At 51.2% G+C, this 12,716-nt stretch overlaps 1 protein-coding gene across 1 annotated transcript; it reads right to left on the reverse strand.

The window, feature by feature from the left end:
* Positions 1–1,647: 1,647 nt before the first annotated feature.
* On the reverse strand, positions 1,648–10,585 carry NEFH (neurofilament heavy chain). Its single transcript, XM_047827095.1, has 4 exons — positions 9,712–10,585; positions 7,673–7,872; positions 6,566–6,690; positions 1,648–4,940 (listed from the first exon to the last, which is right to left on the reverse strand). The coding sequence occupies exons 1-4, from the start codon at positions 10,583–10,585 to the stop codon at positions 2,861–2,863; spliced, it is 3,279 nt and encodes a 1,092-aa protein (XP_047683051.1). The 3' UTR covers positions 1,648–2,860.
* Between the last annotated feature and the right edge of the window lie 2,131 nt (positions 10,586–12,716).

Consider the following 12,716-nt stretch of genomic DNA (forward strand, 5'->3'; position numbering starts at 1 on the left):
AGCTACCTTGAGAAACTCCCATGTAGATGGGAAAATGTGAAATATGATTACTTCAACAAATGGTAGTTATCATTATAAGCAATTTGGGGAACGCAACTAATTGTGACTTTTTTCAGAAAAGACACATGGGGATTTCCTAGGTCCTAGATCCCCCTCAATATTTAGGTAGTGTAGCTATATGCCAGGGCCTGTGGAGGTCTGATTTCCCTAGGAAAGAACTGTTCAGAAAATTAATACTCAGGTTTCATAGAGTCCTTGGTTGTGTTTGATAACTTGAAGGGCCAATCAAAACTGTTTCTAAAATGACATTTAAAGACCCCTTTGTTTAAATGTGACCACCCTATACTGTCTTGATACTCTGTTTTAAAACTTCAGACCTATGGGGCTCCTGGCTGCTCAGTTGGTGCAACTTTTGATCTCGGGGTTGTGAGTTCGAGCCCCATGTTGGGTGTGGAGATCACTTAAAAATAAAATCTTTGGGGCACATGGGTGGCTCAGTCAGTTGAACGTTTGACTTCGGCTCAGGTCATGATCTCGGTTTGTGGGTTCGAGCGCTGCATCAGGCTCTGTGCTGACCGCTTGCTCAGAGCCTGGAGCCTGCTTCAGATTCTGTGTCTCCTTCTCTCTCTGCCCCTCCCCCGCTCACACTTTGTCTCACTCTGTTTCTCAAAAATAAATAAATGTATAAAAACATTTTTAATAATAAAAAATAAAATCTTTTTAAAAATACATAAATTAAAAAATAAAAATTGAGACCTGTAACAGATGAAAGTGGTTGCCAAAAGTGAGATGCGGGCCTTGGGCTGAGGAGTGGACTTTGGGCACAACTTTGAGGAGTTACTTGCTCATTCTCTGAGAGATCATCATTTGTGTTCTAGCACAGTGACCAGCCCCCTTCAGTCACTACATTATTCAGAACTCTTCTGGTTGCATATGACAGAATCCTAAAGTATCCTAAATGAATTTTAACAAAACTTTATTGGCTCAAAGAATGGCCAACAAGCTTTGGAAAGGAACATCAGAATCAAGGACTTGAAATCTATAATGACTCTCTAGGTATTTTGTCTCTATCCATCTATCTCTGTCCATCTATCTCTCCCTTTCTCACAGACTAACTTTTCCTCAAGGCTGGAAAAATGGTAGCCCATAGCTACTGATTCCCATATCTTCCCACCTTCCACAATGAGAAAACTGCCAGCCAATCTGGTCTCAAGTTTGAAATCCCGGGAAAGGGATCTCATTGACTCACCTGGAGCCACGTGGTCATTCTTGGGCCAATCACCAGTGACCAGTGGCATAGAGCAATTAGAAAACATGGTGGCTCTGAGAACCACCTGGTTGGGGCAGGGAAAGAAGCAATTCCCAGGAGAAGTGCTAAAAATAAACACAAGGAGTCATGACAGTGCTAAAATTGGAAACCACACAGGGATTTTACAGTAAAGACCTCACATCAGTCCACCAGAACAACACAACTTTCAAAATCATGTCTGGAGAAGTATGCTGGCGTTCAATTAAGGGACTACTGACAGATTGTTCCCAATGGTGGTGACTGTAGTCTTCACCACAGGTGAATTGGCAACATATGGCCCCTCATTCAGAAGACTCATCCCTCCTTACAAAAGAGGACATAGAGCTCTGTAAATAGACTTTAATATTCAAAGGACCTCACCTATTCTCAGGTGTCAGGGTGCATCAGAATCAAGTGGGAGTTGGTAAAGCATGTACTTTCCCAGGCTTACCCCTCAAATTTTGATTCAATGGTCTACAATGGAAACAAGGAATCTCCTTTTTCTTTTTTTAGTTTTAGAGACAGTGTGCCTGTGAGTAGGGTGAGAGTGTCAGAGGGAGAGAGAATCTTCTCTCCCTCAGAGGGAGAGCCTGACATGGGGCTTCATCCCATGACCCTGGATCATTACCTGAGCCAAAATCAAAAGGTGGATGCTCAACCGAGACATCCAGAATCTTCATTTTTATATGGCTCCCAGATGATGCTGATATAGGTGATCCATGGACCACCCTGTGAAACCATACACCAGACCACTTATCTACAAGATCCTAAAAATAAAGCACATTGCCTGGCACATGATTTATGCCAGGAAATAGCCCAAGGAAGGCCACATTAACTGGTCCCATACCTGCATGAGACCTCTGATGCTTACTCAGTCCTCTGCTGTCTTGAGTGTGACATCTAGACTTCCCCTGGCCCTGTCCCCCAACCTGCCTGGGGAAAGAGAATAAATAACAACAGAAACATTTTCATTTTATAAGCACTTGGTTTTATTGCACAGAAGCAATTGAAAGTGAACTCCAGTGGAAAAGTGCGCCCTGGCATGATTCAGTGGCCAGTGCACAGCCCCACCTGCTCCAGCTCTTCCAGGATAGAGAGCTCTGGGCAAGGGCTCGGCCACTCCTTTGGAAAACAGAAGGCATTCAGGAATAAGTTAAGACATCTCAAGCATTATGTGTTTCTAACTGCTCATTCATTATTGCGGTCATCTGTCAGTTGCACATACAGGAAATAAATGCACTTATTTGGAAAGGAGGGGGTCAGTTTGTATACTCAAGTGTTTACATGTGGCATTCGGCATATATCACATTCGGCTACATAAGCTATCATATAACATAATTGTCCATCACCTGGGAAGGGTTTGAGGTGTGGAGTTGGGGGGTCGGGAATACCCTCTCTTGCTAAATATTGCTAATAGAAATTTCTGTTTGGTGAAGGAGGGCCCCATCGTCTAAGTAGAGTTTCTTATATAAAGAAAAGGGAGAAAAACATGAAAATTTGTTATGTCAACTCTTGAGCTCCCAGACCCTCCTGAGTTTCTTTGGCTGTTCTGGATAGTCCTTTCTCCCTGCTTTACTTCTCCCCCTTGGAGGCCTTGTCTTCTGTGGCCTTCTCTGGAGGCCTGCTGTCTTTCTGGTCTGTGCTAGAGGATTTCTCAGCCTTTTCCGTCTTGGCTTTGCCAGGTGTGGGGGCCTCCTTGCCAGGCTCCTCTTTGGGTTTCTCTTCAGGCTTCTTGGCCTCTGTGGTCTTCTCCTTGGCATCTTTTTTCTCAGGTGCTGCTGGTGTCTCTTCCTTCTTTGGCTTTTCTGGCTCCTTCTCTGCTGCTTTGCTGGGTTCTTTGGCCTTGGCATCATCTGGCTCCTTCTTGGACACCTCAGCCTTCTCTTTGGGCTTGGCCTCCTCCTTCACCTTGGCAGGAGCCTCCTTCTCTGGGGTCACTGCTTTTTTCTTATCTTCAGCCTCTTTCTTGGCTTCAACCTTGGATTCTTTGGGCTTCTCCACAGCAGGTTCCTTCTTTTCCTGGACCTCAGGCTTTGGAGTCTCCTTCTTGGGCACCTCATCTTTCTTGCTGTCCTTCTTCTCCTCAGGTTTTGGTGTGGCTGGAGCTTTCTCTTCCTCGACCTTCTTTGGGGGCTCTTTGACTTTCACTTCCTGGGGTTTCTCTTCCTCCTTCACGGGGGACTTTGCCTCTTCCTTCTTTGTGACCTCTTTCTCAGAAGCCTTGGTCTCCTCCTTCACAGGAGATTTCACCTTCTCTGGGGACTTGACCTCCTCCTTGACAGGGCTTTTTGCCTTTTCAGGAGATTTGATGTCTGCAGGGGACCTTTCTTCCTCCTTTGCTGGGGTCTTGGCTTCTGGGGACTTCACATCAAGAGTCTTAGCCTTCTCAGGGGATTTGGCCTCTTCCTTCACAGGGGACTTGGCCTTCTCAGGGGACTTGGCCTCTTCCTTCACAGGGGACTTGGCCTTCTCTGGGGATTTGGCCTCTTCCTTCACAGGGGACTTGGCCTTCTCAGGGGACTTGGCCTCTTCCTTCACAGGGGACTTGGCCTTCTCTGGGGACTTGGCCTTCTCAGGGGACTTGGCCTCTTCCTTCACAGGGGACTTGGCCTTCTCAGGGGATTTGGCCTCTTCCTTCACAGGGGACTTGGCCTTCTCTGGGGACTTGGCCTTCTCAGGGGATTTGGCCTCTTCCTTCACAGGGGACTTGGCCTTCTCAGGGGACTTGGCCTCTTCCTTCACAGGGGACTTGGCCTTCTCAGGGGACTTGGCCTCTTCCTTCACAGGGGACTTGGCCTTCTCTGGGGACTTGGCTTCTTCCTTCACAGGGGACTTGGCCTTCTCAGGGGATTTGGCCTCTTCCTTCACTGGAGACTTGGCCTTCTCTGGGGACTTGGCTTCTTCCTTCACAGGGGACTTGGCCTTCTCTGGGGACTTGGCCTCTTCCTTCACAGGAGACTTGGCCTTCTCTGGGGACTTGGCCTCTTCCTTCACAGGGGACTTGGCCTTCTCTGGGGACTTGGCCTCCACTGGGGACTTTGCTTCTTCCTTCACAGGGGACTTGGTCTTCTCTGGAGACTTCACCTCAGTTGGTGATTTTGCTGCTTCTTTCACAGGGGATTTAGCTTTCTCAGGGGACTTCACCTCAGCTGGAGACTTGGCCTCTTCCTTCACAGGGGACTTGGCCTCAGCTGGTGATTTTGCTTCTTCTTTCATGGGTGACTTAGCCTTTTCTGGTGACTTAGCCTCTTCCTTCACTGGGGACTTGGCCTCGGCTGGGGACTTAGCTTCTTCCTTCACCGGGGACTTGGCTCCAACTGGTGACTTGGCCTCCTCCTTCTCTGGAGATGCAGCCTCTTCTGCTGAGGGAGATTTTGTTTCTTCTTCTCCTCCTTCTGCTTCCTCCTCCTCACCCTTCTCCTCTTTGGCCTCTTTCTCTTCTTCTTCAGTTACTTCTTCAGTCACTTGGATCTCCTCTGTCTGTTCCTCCAAAATCACAGTTTCCTTCTCTGACTTTTCTACCACCTTGATCTTCTCTTCACTTTTGACCTTTATGTGAGTTGCTGCAGAGGGAATTTTGGGGAGTGCTTCTGGAAGGGAGAAAGGACTGGGGCCAAAGCCAATCCGACACTCTTCGCCCTCCAGGAGTTTTCTGCAGAATGGATAATGGAACACATTATTATTATTAACTCAGAACAGATCGATGGATTGGGGGTATTCTTGAGTTACTCTGAAGGCCCATAGAATCCAACGGTATGGACTTTGGTGGAGGAAGGAATGTGAATGGTGGGCACTTTGAGACCGGAAAAATTACTTGGCAAATCATCCCAGGAACTACCCAGAATCTGCACCCCAATGGACTGGGGTTTTATGCAGCTAAGTATGAAACTTATAAAACAACCTCCCCTAACATGCACAAAAACATGGTCCTCAAGAGAGAGCACCTGCATTAACAAAAATTACATTAATTGTCCCTCAACTAAAACATTTAAGAGGAAGATGGGAGCCTGAGCAAACAATTCCACATTTATAAATTTGTGATTAAGAGGTCTCAGAATATACCCATTGGAATGTTAAGGGTCTCTTTTCACTTTATATTCTCATTCTTTGAGTTTTAGGAATAGGAGGGGGCAGCAGTTTCTACCCTTTCCTACTCAGTAGATATGTGACCTCAGCCAAGCCACTCAAACACTTTAAGCCTCAAGTTTCTTCATTGGCAAAAAGAGGGTCACTAAGAGTCCCTACCTCAGAGGATTGTTTCAGTGAGATAATGAATAAAAAGAACCTGGCAGTACCTGCCTCACAGTAGGTGTAGGGGTTACCCCTAGAGACCAGTGCTTTGCAAATTTAACAGCATACACATACCCCAGCAATCTAGTTAAAATGCAGATTCTGATTCAGTAAATCTTGGGGGGACCTGAGAGTCTGACTTTCTAACATGCTTGTGGAAGATGCCAATTGTTCATGGACCACACTCTGAGCACCAAGATTACAAACTAGACCCAAGAGGTGAGAAGTAAAGGGTCACCAGCCAGCAACTGGGACAGGTCTTCAGGGGGTCAGCCTGCTCTTTAGCAAGAGATTGCTAAATTGGGAGGTCTCATGACCTTCTCCTGGCTACCATTTCCTGAGGGCTTGCTCTGTGACAACCCAGCGGTACTAAGATCCGCTCAGGAACTGGATTAGCACCTCCTCCTGACAACCCAACAAGAGTACTGTTATTATCATCCCCATTTTATTTCCCCGGAAAACCAAAGCTCAGGGAGCTAAAAAACACTAAGAGAATTGTAAAGGCCCCTAACAACTGAAGTATCTCCCTTCCCTCCAAAGCAGACCTCTAGTCAGCTGGATTTGGGGAGGGATGAGGAACATTAATCCTCTAAATCACTGTCAGAATGAAAATAAGCCACTCTCAAGACTTATTTCTCTCAGAAATCAGGATGATGGTTGCTAGGGCCAGAGGAAGGGAGGAAAGGGCAGTGGGGAGTTATTCATTATCAAGCACAGAGTTTCAGTTTGGGAAGATGAAAAAAGTTCTAGAGATAGATGGTGGTGACTGTTGCACAACAATGTAAGTGTACTTAATGCCACTGAACTGTACACTTAAAAAAGGTTAAATAGCAAATTTTGTGTTATACATTTTACCACAATAAAAAAAATTCTTTTTGCTCTCTAAGACAGGCAGGCCACCTTGCTGGGAACTTGAAACTCAGTGCTTCGCTTCTCATAAGAACGCAAGGGCTCCCCACCATGACAAAGGCCCCTGGCCCACCTCACCTGTAAGCAGCGATCTCAATATCCAGAGCCATCTTGACATTGAGCAGGTCCTGGTACTCTCGGAGCTGGGCTGCCATTTCCCACTTGGTGTTCCTCAGCTCGGTGTCCAGCTGCTGGATGGCTTCCTGGGGAGGAGAGGTGACACACACACATGTCACGCACCAGCCAGTGCCTGGCCTTCAGCACCAGAGAAGCTGGGCAGACTGTGCAAACCCAAAGCAGTTCAATCTAGCCAGTCTCACTGGGGCCATGCTGTCAAAGCTGTGGCAGCCTCATTCATGGACATGGAAACCAGATGAAGCAAAAATCCTGCCGTGTATGTATATGACCTCAACCTGGGGACTGGTCTTGAATGAAACACACCAGGAATGATGGGTGACGTTTTACAGATCTTTTAAGCTTAGAAAATGCTCAGCAGGAACATAGCCTTGTCTGCTTTGGCTCCCAATGCTCCCAAGTGCCTGCCAGATAGGGCTGAGGAAGCACCCGCAGCTGATGACTGAAGCAACACACAGAAGCAGGTTAAATACTAGTGGAAGCTTCTCCACTAGTATGAAGGCTCACTTAGCCCTGCTTAAAGTGAAACATTATGGCTGATTTTTATTGCCTCCTTTCTGCTTTCTCCGTTCTCTAATTTATCCACAATCACCACAATCACCATACTTGCATAATACGTTCTTTCAAAGTGTTATTTTCTTTTGCCAGTTGTCTTTAATGCAAGGAATCTGCCAAGGCCTTCCCCAGGCTACGCTCACTCCCAGACACTGGTTATTATTTACCAGATGTGCACTGTGACTAAGACCCTGCTGAGCAGGCTCACACACAGCTCGTGAAAAGTTTGCCCATCTCTTTAACCTTTGCAGAGCAAAGTGGGCATTCTTTTTTTTTTTTTTTCTTCATTGCATTAAAGGAATTCAGACTCAGATAAAGCAGGTAACTTGCCTGGGGCCACTCAGCTAGAAAGACACAGTGGTACCCCTCATATGTCTGACTGACTCCAAGGCCCATGGTCTTCACCACCACAACCCTGCCGAGAGAGGGGCAGTGACTTGTTCAGGATAACCCAACCAGGTAAGGTAGTCTGGTCTCTGCTCCACCCCTGCCCACCTGGTAGGATGCGATATCGGCCTGATGACGGTCCTCCAGCTCAGAGCGTTGCCTCTCTAATGAGTCCTTGGTGCCTTTGAGCGCTTCCAGTTCTGTGGTCCTGGCCTGTAGCTGGCGCCGATACTCAGTTATCTCCTCCTGTGCTGAGCGCATGGCATCTGTGTTCACCTTGGCTGCCTCTGAGAGTCTGTCCAGCCTCACTGGGGGAGAAGGAGACAGGGAACAGAGTTAGACACACCTGGATTTGAATTCTACTGATCCAAAAGGTGACACACGTGGGTTGAGGACCTACTGGGTGCCTGGTGCCATCTTGGGTTCTTAATCCACCCTATCCTTTGTGATAGGCAAATTACTAACATTCAAGGCCACCTAGCTAGTAAGCAGTAGAGCTAAGATTCAAATCTAGTGTCTATCTGTTTCCAAAGATTAGATTGTCTCCCCCAATACAGGATCTGAAAACTCATAAGGCAGAAGAAGCCCCCAGTTCTGGTCCTAATACCCAGTTCAGCTCCCCAGCAAGGGCTGGCAGTGCTAGTGTTTAAATGTGAAACTTGGCGTACAGGGCTTAACTCTGAGCATGTGGCTGAACAAGTTAATGAGCCTGTGACCTTTGGAGGCATAAAGGTGCTATGAGCTACTATGTAGCCATAGCCCCTTTCTTGCAGGTTTTTGGCTCTGTAGAACCCAAGGTCACCGCAGAGCCTGGGGCCCATGCGTCATCTCCTCTGTCTCTTCCCCCACCTGGCTGTGCATTCTCTAGCATAGGAGTCCCTGTGCCAAGGACAGCCACACCCTGGCCCCTGTGAGCAATGGGCTGCTGGTTCCCAGAAGATCTCTCAGGATCAGTGGAGGTCTGGAGACTAATCCACATCTCCTGAAAGTGAATATCCTGCATCCCAAAATAGTAACACCCAGGGCCTGAGTCGGGAGGGTGGGCCAGGGAGAAGGGAAGCCAGTTGGATGGGCCAGAAGTCCTGGGATGGTTTGTCTATGTGAAAGCCAAAGCCCAAGAGAGCAGAGAGGTTTGCTCTGGGAGGTGTCTTGCTGCAGAGATGGGGGAGGGGAAGGTTCTGCCACTGCAAAGGAGAGGAAAAGTAATGGGAAAAACCATGCATCTAAGTTCTAGCTTTCCTGGCTTTCCCTGCTAGTGTTGGCAAAGACTTAAAAACCATCAAAGTGGGTGAGGACCCTTACTCATTGTGGATCACAGACCTGTTTGAAAATCGCTGGAGCCTCTGCACCCTCTCCCAAGAAAAATGCAAAAGTTGTATACAGAGTTTCAGGAAGGATCATATAGCTCCCCTGAGTAAGAGGCTCAGCTTGTCAACCGCCTCCCCTTTTAACCCCCAAAGAAATGAAAACCAGAGAAGGCAAGTGTTAGTCAAGGTCACCCTGCAGGTGCTGGGCACAGCTTCAGAGCTGCTGCTGCTGCAATCTAGCTGACTCAGAGCATCATGGAGTTGGGAGGAGGGGGGAACTTAAGAGGCTCCCAGCTTCTCAAGTGGAGAGAGGACATTAAGGGGCCACCTCAGCCTCACACACCCATTCGCTGAGGTGATGATCCCTCACTGGGGAGCAGCCTAATAGGAGTCTGGAGGATGGGGTCCCCTGCAGGGTGCAGGCAAGGGGGATGGGCAGTGTTGGGCAGCGAAGGCATGTTACTTTGAAGGGCAAAGAGTCCTCAGTGCCTATGACTAGAAGCCGTCACTGCTTTGGAACTGTGTTAGGAACCTGATGGAAAGGGGCCTCAGAGTGGGGTTATCCAATCTTGGGCGGGGGGACAGAGGGGATCCAGAGCTTAAGGACAGCTATAAGGCCCCTGGAGGAGGGCAGCCAAAGGAGAACCCAGAGCTGCAGGGAAGGGAAGGGGGTTATCTCCAGAGACCCAGAGTGAAACTGTCGTTTAACTAAGGGGGATGCACTTTGCAGGGGGAAGCTGAGCAGTACATCCTCCAGCCCTGCCGCCTTCACCCTGGGAGTCCACCCTGCCAGGCCACCAGGGGGCGCCCCCTCCCCCGCACCACCGCGCGCCTACAAACCTCTGAACCACTCCTCCGACTGAAGCGTGCTCTGCACCGCGTGGCCTTCGAGTTGCGCGCGGATTTCGCGCAGCGCCGACGTCACGTCGCACTTAAGGGCGTCGCGCGCCTCGGCCTGCGCCTGCGCCTGCGCGGCGCCGCAGCCCTGGATCTGGCCGAGCAGCTCGCCCACCTCCTCCTGGTGGTGACGCCGCAGGTAGCCGCACTCTTCCTGCAGTGCTTGCGCTTTCTTCTGCAGCTCGACGCGTGCCGCCTCAGCCTCCTGCGCAAAGCGCGCGAGTGCGCGCGCTGCCGCCTCAGCTTCCTCCCGCTGCCGGGCCTCGTCGTCTAGGCGCTGGCGCACGTGCGCGATGTCTTCCAGCAGGTGCTCCTGCTCCAGGCGCAGCTGGCCGCGCGCCGCGCCTAGGCGCAGCACTGCACCGCGCATCTCGCGTACCTCTCGCTCATACAGCTCGCCCATGGCGGAGCGGCCCGCCTGCTGCTGCCGCAGCGCCGCCGCCTCGCCTTCCAGGCTGCGGTTATGTGCTTCGAGCTGCCGCACCTTGTCGATGTAGCCGGCGAAGCGGTCGTTCAGCGCCTGCAGCTGCTCCTTCTCGCTGCGGGCTGCCGCTGCTGCCACCACGCAGCCCTCCGGTCCGTTGCTCAACGTATCTAGCGAGTCGGTGCTCGAGGTGGCTCCTGCACCGCGGAAGCGGCCCGGCGAGGCCGATACGGAGCTCACGGATGTCCGCGCCCAGGAGTGGAAGCCGCTGGATGAGCCGGCAGCAGAACGCGCTCCGCCCTTGCGGGCCAGCGCGTAGTGCAGGCTGCCGCCTCCATGTAGCGGCGCGAACGGGGCGCCCAGCAGCGCGTCCGCGCCGCTGAAGCTCATCATGGCCGGAGCAGGTGCGGCCGCCGGTGGAGGGGGAAGCCCAAGGCCGAGACGGGGCGGGCGGCACTGCGGCAGCACTGGGATGCCGGGCTTTTTATAGCAGCCCGGTCGGGTCCAGCCCCTAGGCAGTTGGGGGGGGGCGGGGGAGGAGGGCCCCGCCCTCTCTCCCTCCTCCCCCGCGGCCCGGGTCCGGCAGCTCCGCCGCAGTGAGAGGGGCGGGGCAGGGGGACTCTGGATTGAAGGGGAATCAACGCGACGTCAGAGGACCACCCTGAGATCGAGTTAGGGGGTAGAGGACTCCTGGAGTGGAATGGCGGGGACCCCTGGGTGCGAGTCCGAAGACCCTGCTACTGTGTTCGGAAACAGAAAAGGGGCCCGAAATGGGGAGATGACAAGGAGTCCTGGTGGGAATAGGGGCAGGTCGCCTTTGGGATGGAGTGATGGATGACTCTGTAGTCAGTAGGATGAGGGGACCCCTGAATGGGGGGCACAAAATTTTCCTGAAAGTTAGAGAGGACCTTCAGATAGGGGGTGTAGCGTGTCTGGAGATGGCCCAGAATAAGGGAGGGAGCAAAGTAATCCTAAATGGACTCATGATGGGTGCTACAGAAGGTAGAGATAGAAGACTCCTGAATGGAGGTACACTTTTTCCCTCATAGCTTGGGACCCACCAGGAGAGGCCTCAAGAAACTGCAGCCGGCTGCGGAATAGGGGAGGGGGACTTGGAGTTGGGAAGGGGGGCAAGGCTACCCTGAATTGGGGGTATGGGAAACACTTCAGAAGATGGTGAAAGGGGAGCCCAGATGGGAGACACAGTGGTCTCCACAGTATAGGAGGAGGTAGGCTCTGCAGCTGGCCCCAGCAAGGGGGACCCTCAGTGAAAGAGGCAGAGGATGCCATGAATAGGCAGGAGGAACATGGGCTGTGTGAGAGAGAATTCAGGCCAGGGTCTGCACACTGAAGTCAGCTCCACAGTTTGCTGGCCAAATGACCTTGGACAAGCTGTGTCCCCCACCCCTGATTTTCCTGTCTGTACCAAGAGGGGGCCCTGCCCTGGGACAGGCTGCAACTAGAAACCCCCTCCCCACCCCACACAGCTTTTGCTTTGTGTGTGTGGGGGGGTGTCTCTGGCTGAACTAGGAAAGGGGACCCATATACTGCCCGTGGATATGGCAGCTGCTTTCGCACAACTAGGAAGTCCATCTTCCCTCCACTTCGACTTTGTCATCTCTCCCCCACTCCCACAGCAGAGAAGTGGGTGCTGCGATAGGCATCCCTTTTCGGCCCCAGCTAAGTGGTGGAATGCTTTCAGGGTACCAAAATCCCTTACCCCCATAATCCCTAATAGAGGGTCAGATAGAAAAGGGGTCCCTGGAATTTGGGGTGCCCTGCAGCTGCTGGTGTTCTATGACTTTTTCTTGGGCTTTCATTCTCATGTGAAATTCCTTGGGAGTGGGGGCCGGCTGCGTCTGTCGCTTCAGCACCGAGGACAGGGTCTGTTCTTTCTAGGGGGAAAAAGGGGTTAATCTCTGCCTTTTCCTTGGGGGGAGAGGGGAGGGAGGTATGCGTATGTGTTATGCAGATGAAAACCGAGGAGGGGGCGGTGAATGATCTGGCGGGGTCACTCTGGGAGTCAGGGACACAGCCCCTTGATCTTCCGCAAGGGGTTCCAGTCCCATGTTTTCTATGATGTTCTCCCACTTACACACACCTGGGCTGTCCCACTCCTCCTTTGATAGCTGAAAGGACCCCCACAGTCTTTTTCTGGGAGGGAGCTTTAAGCCTCTCCTCCCAGATCTGAGCGTCCCTGAGGCAGTTATCTCAACCCCCACTACACTTCCACTTTACACTGGATTTCCTTTGGTGGGATCCCCAGGATGGAGACAGATAGATCCCCCCAGAAAAGACCTCTGCCAGTTTGTTTCTCCTTGCCCTCTGCCTCATTCCCAGACCGCTGGTTCTAAGCAGACCCTCAGAGATGAAGAAGTGATGGTGCTGTCCCTTTAACCATGTTTTACTGGAAGGAGACTGCGCCAGGGAGGAGCAAGGAGGGGGAAGGGAGTTTCTAGTTTCGAATGGAGAAGCAGAACATGATGAAGCATTTTTCTCCCCATTTAAAGATCCAGTCATGAGT

This window comes from Prionailurus viverrinus, chromosome D3, assembly GCF_022837055.1.
Source record: "Prionailurus viverrinus isolate Anna chromosome D3, UM_Priviv_1.0, whole genome shotgun sequence".
Taxonomy (NCBI): domain Eukaryota; kingdom Metazoa; phylum Chordata; class Mammalia; order Carnivora; family Felidae; genus Prionailurus; species Prionailurus viverrinus.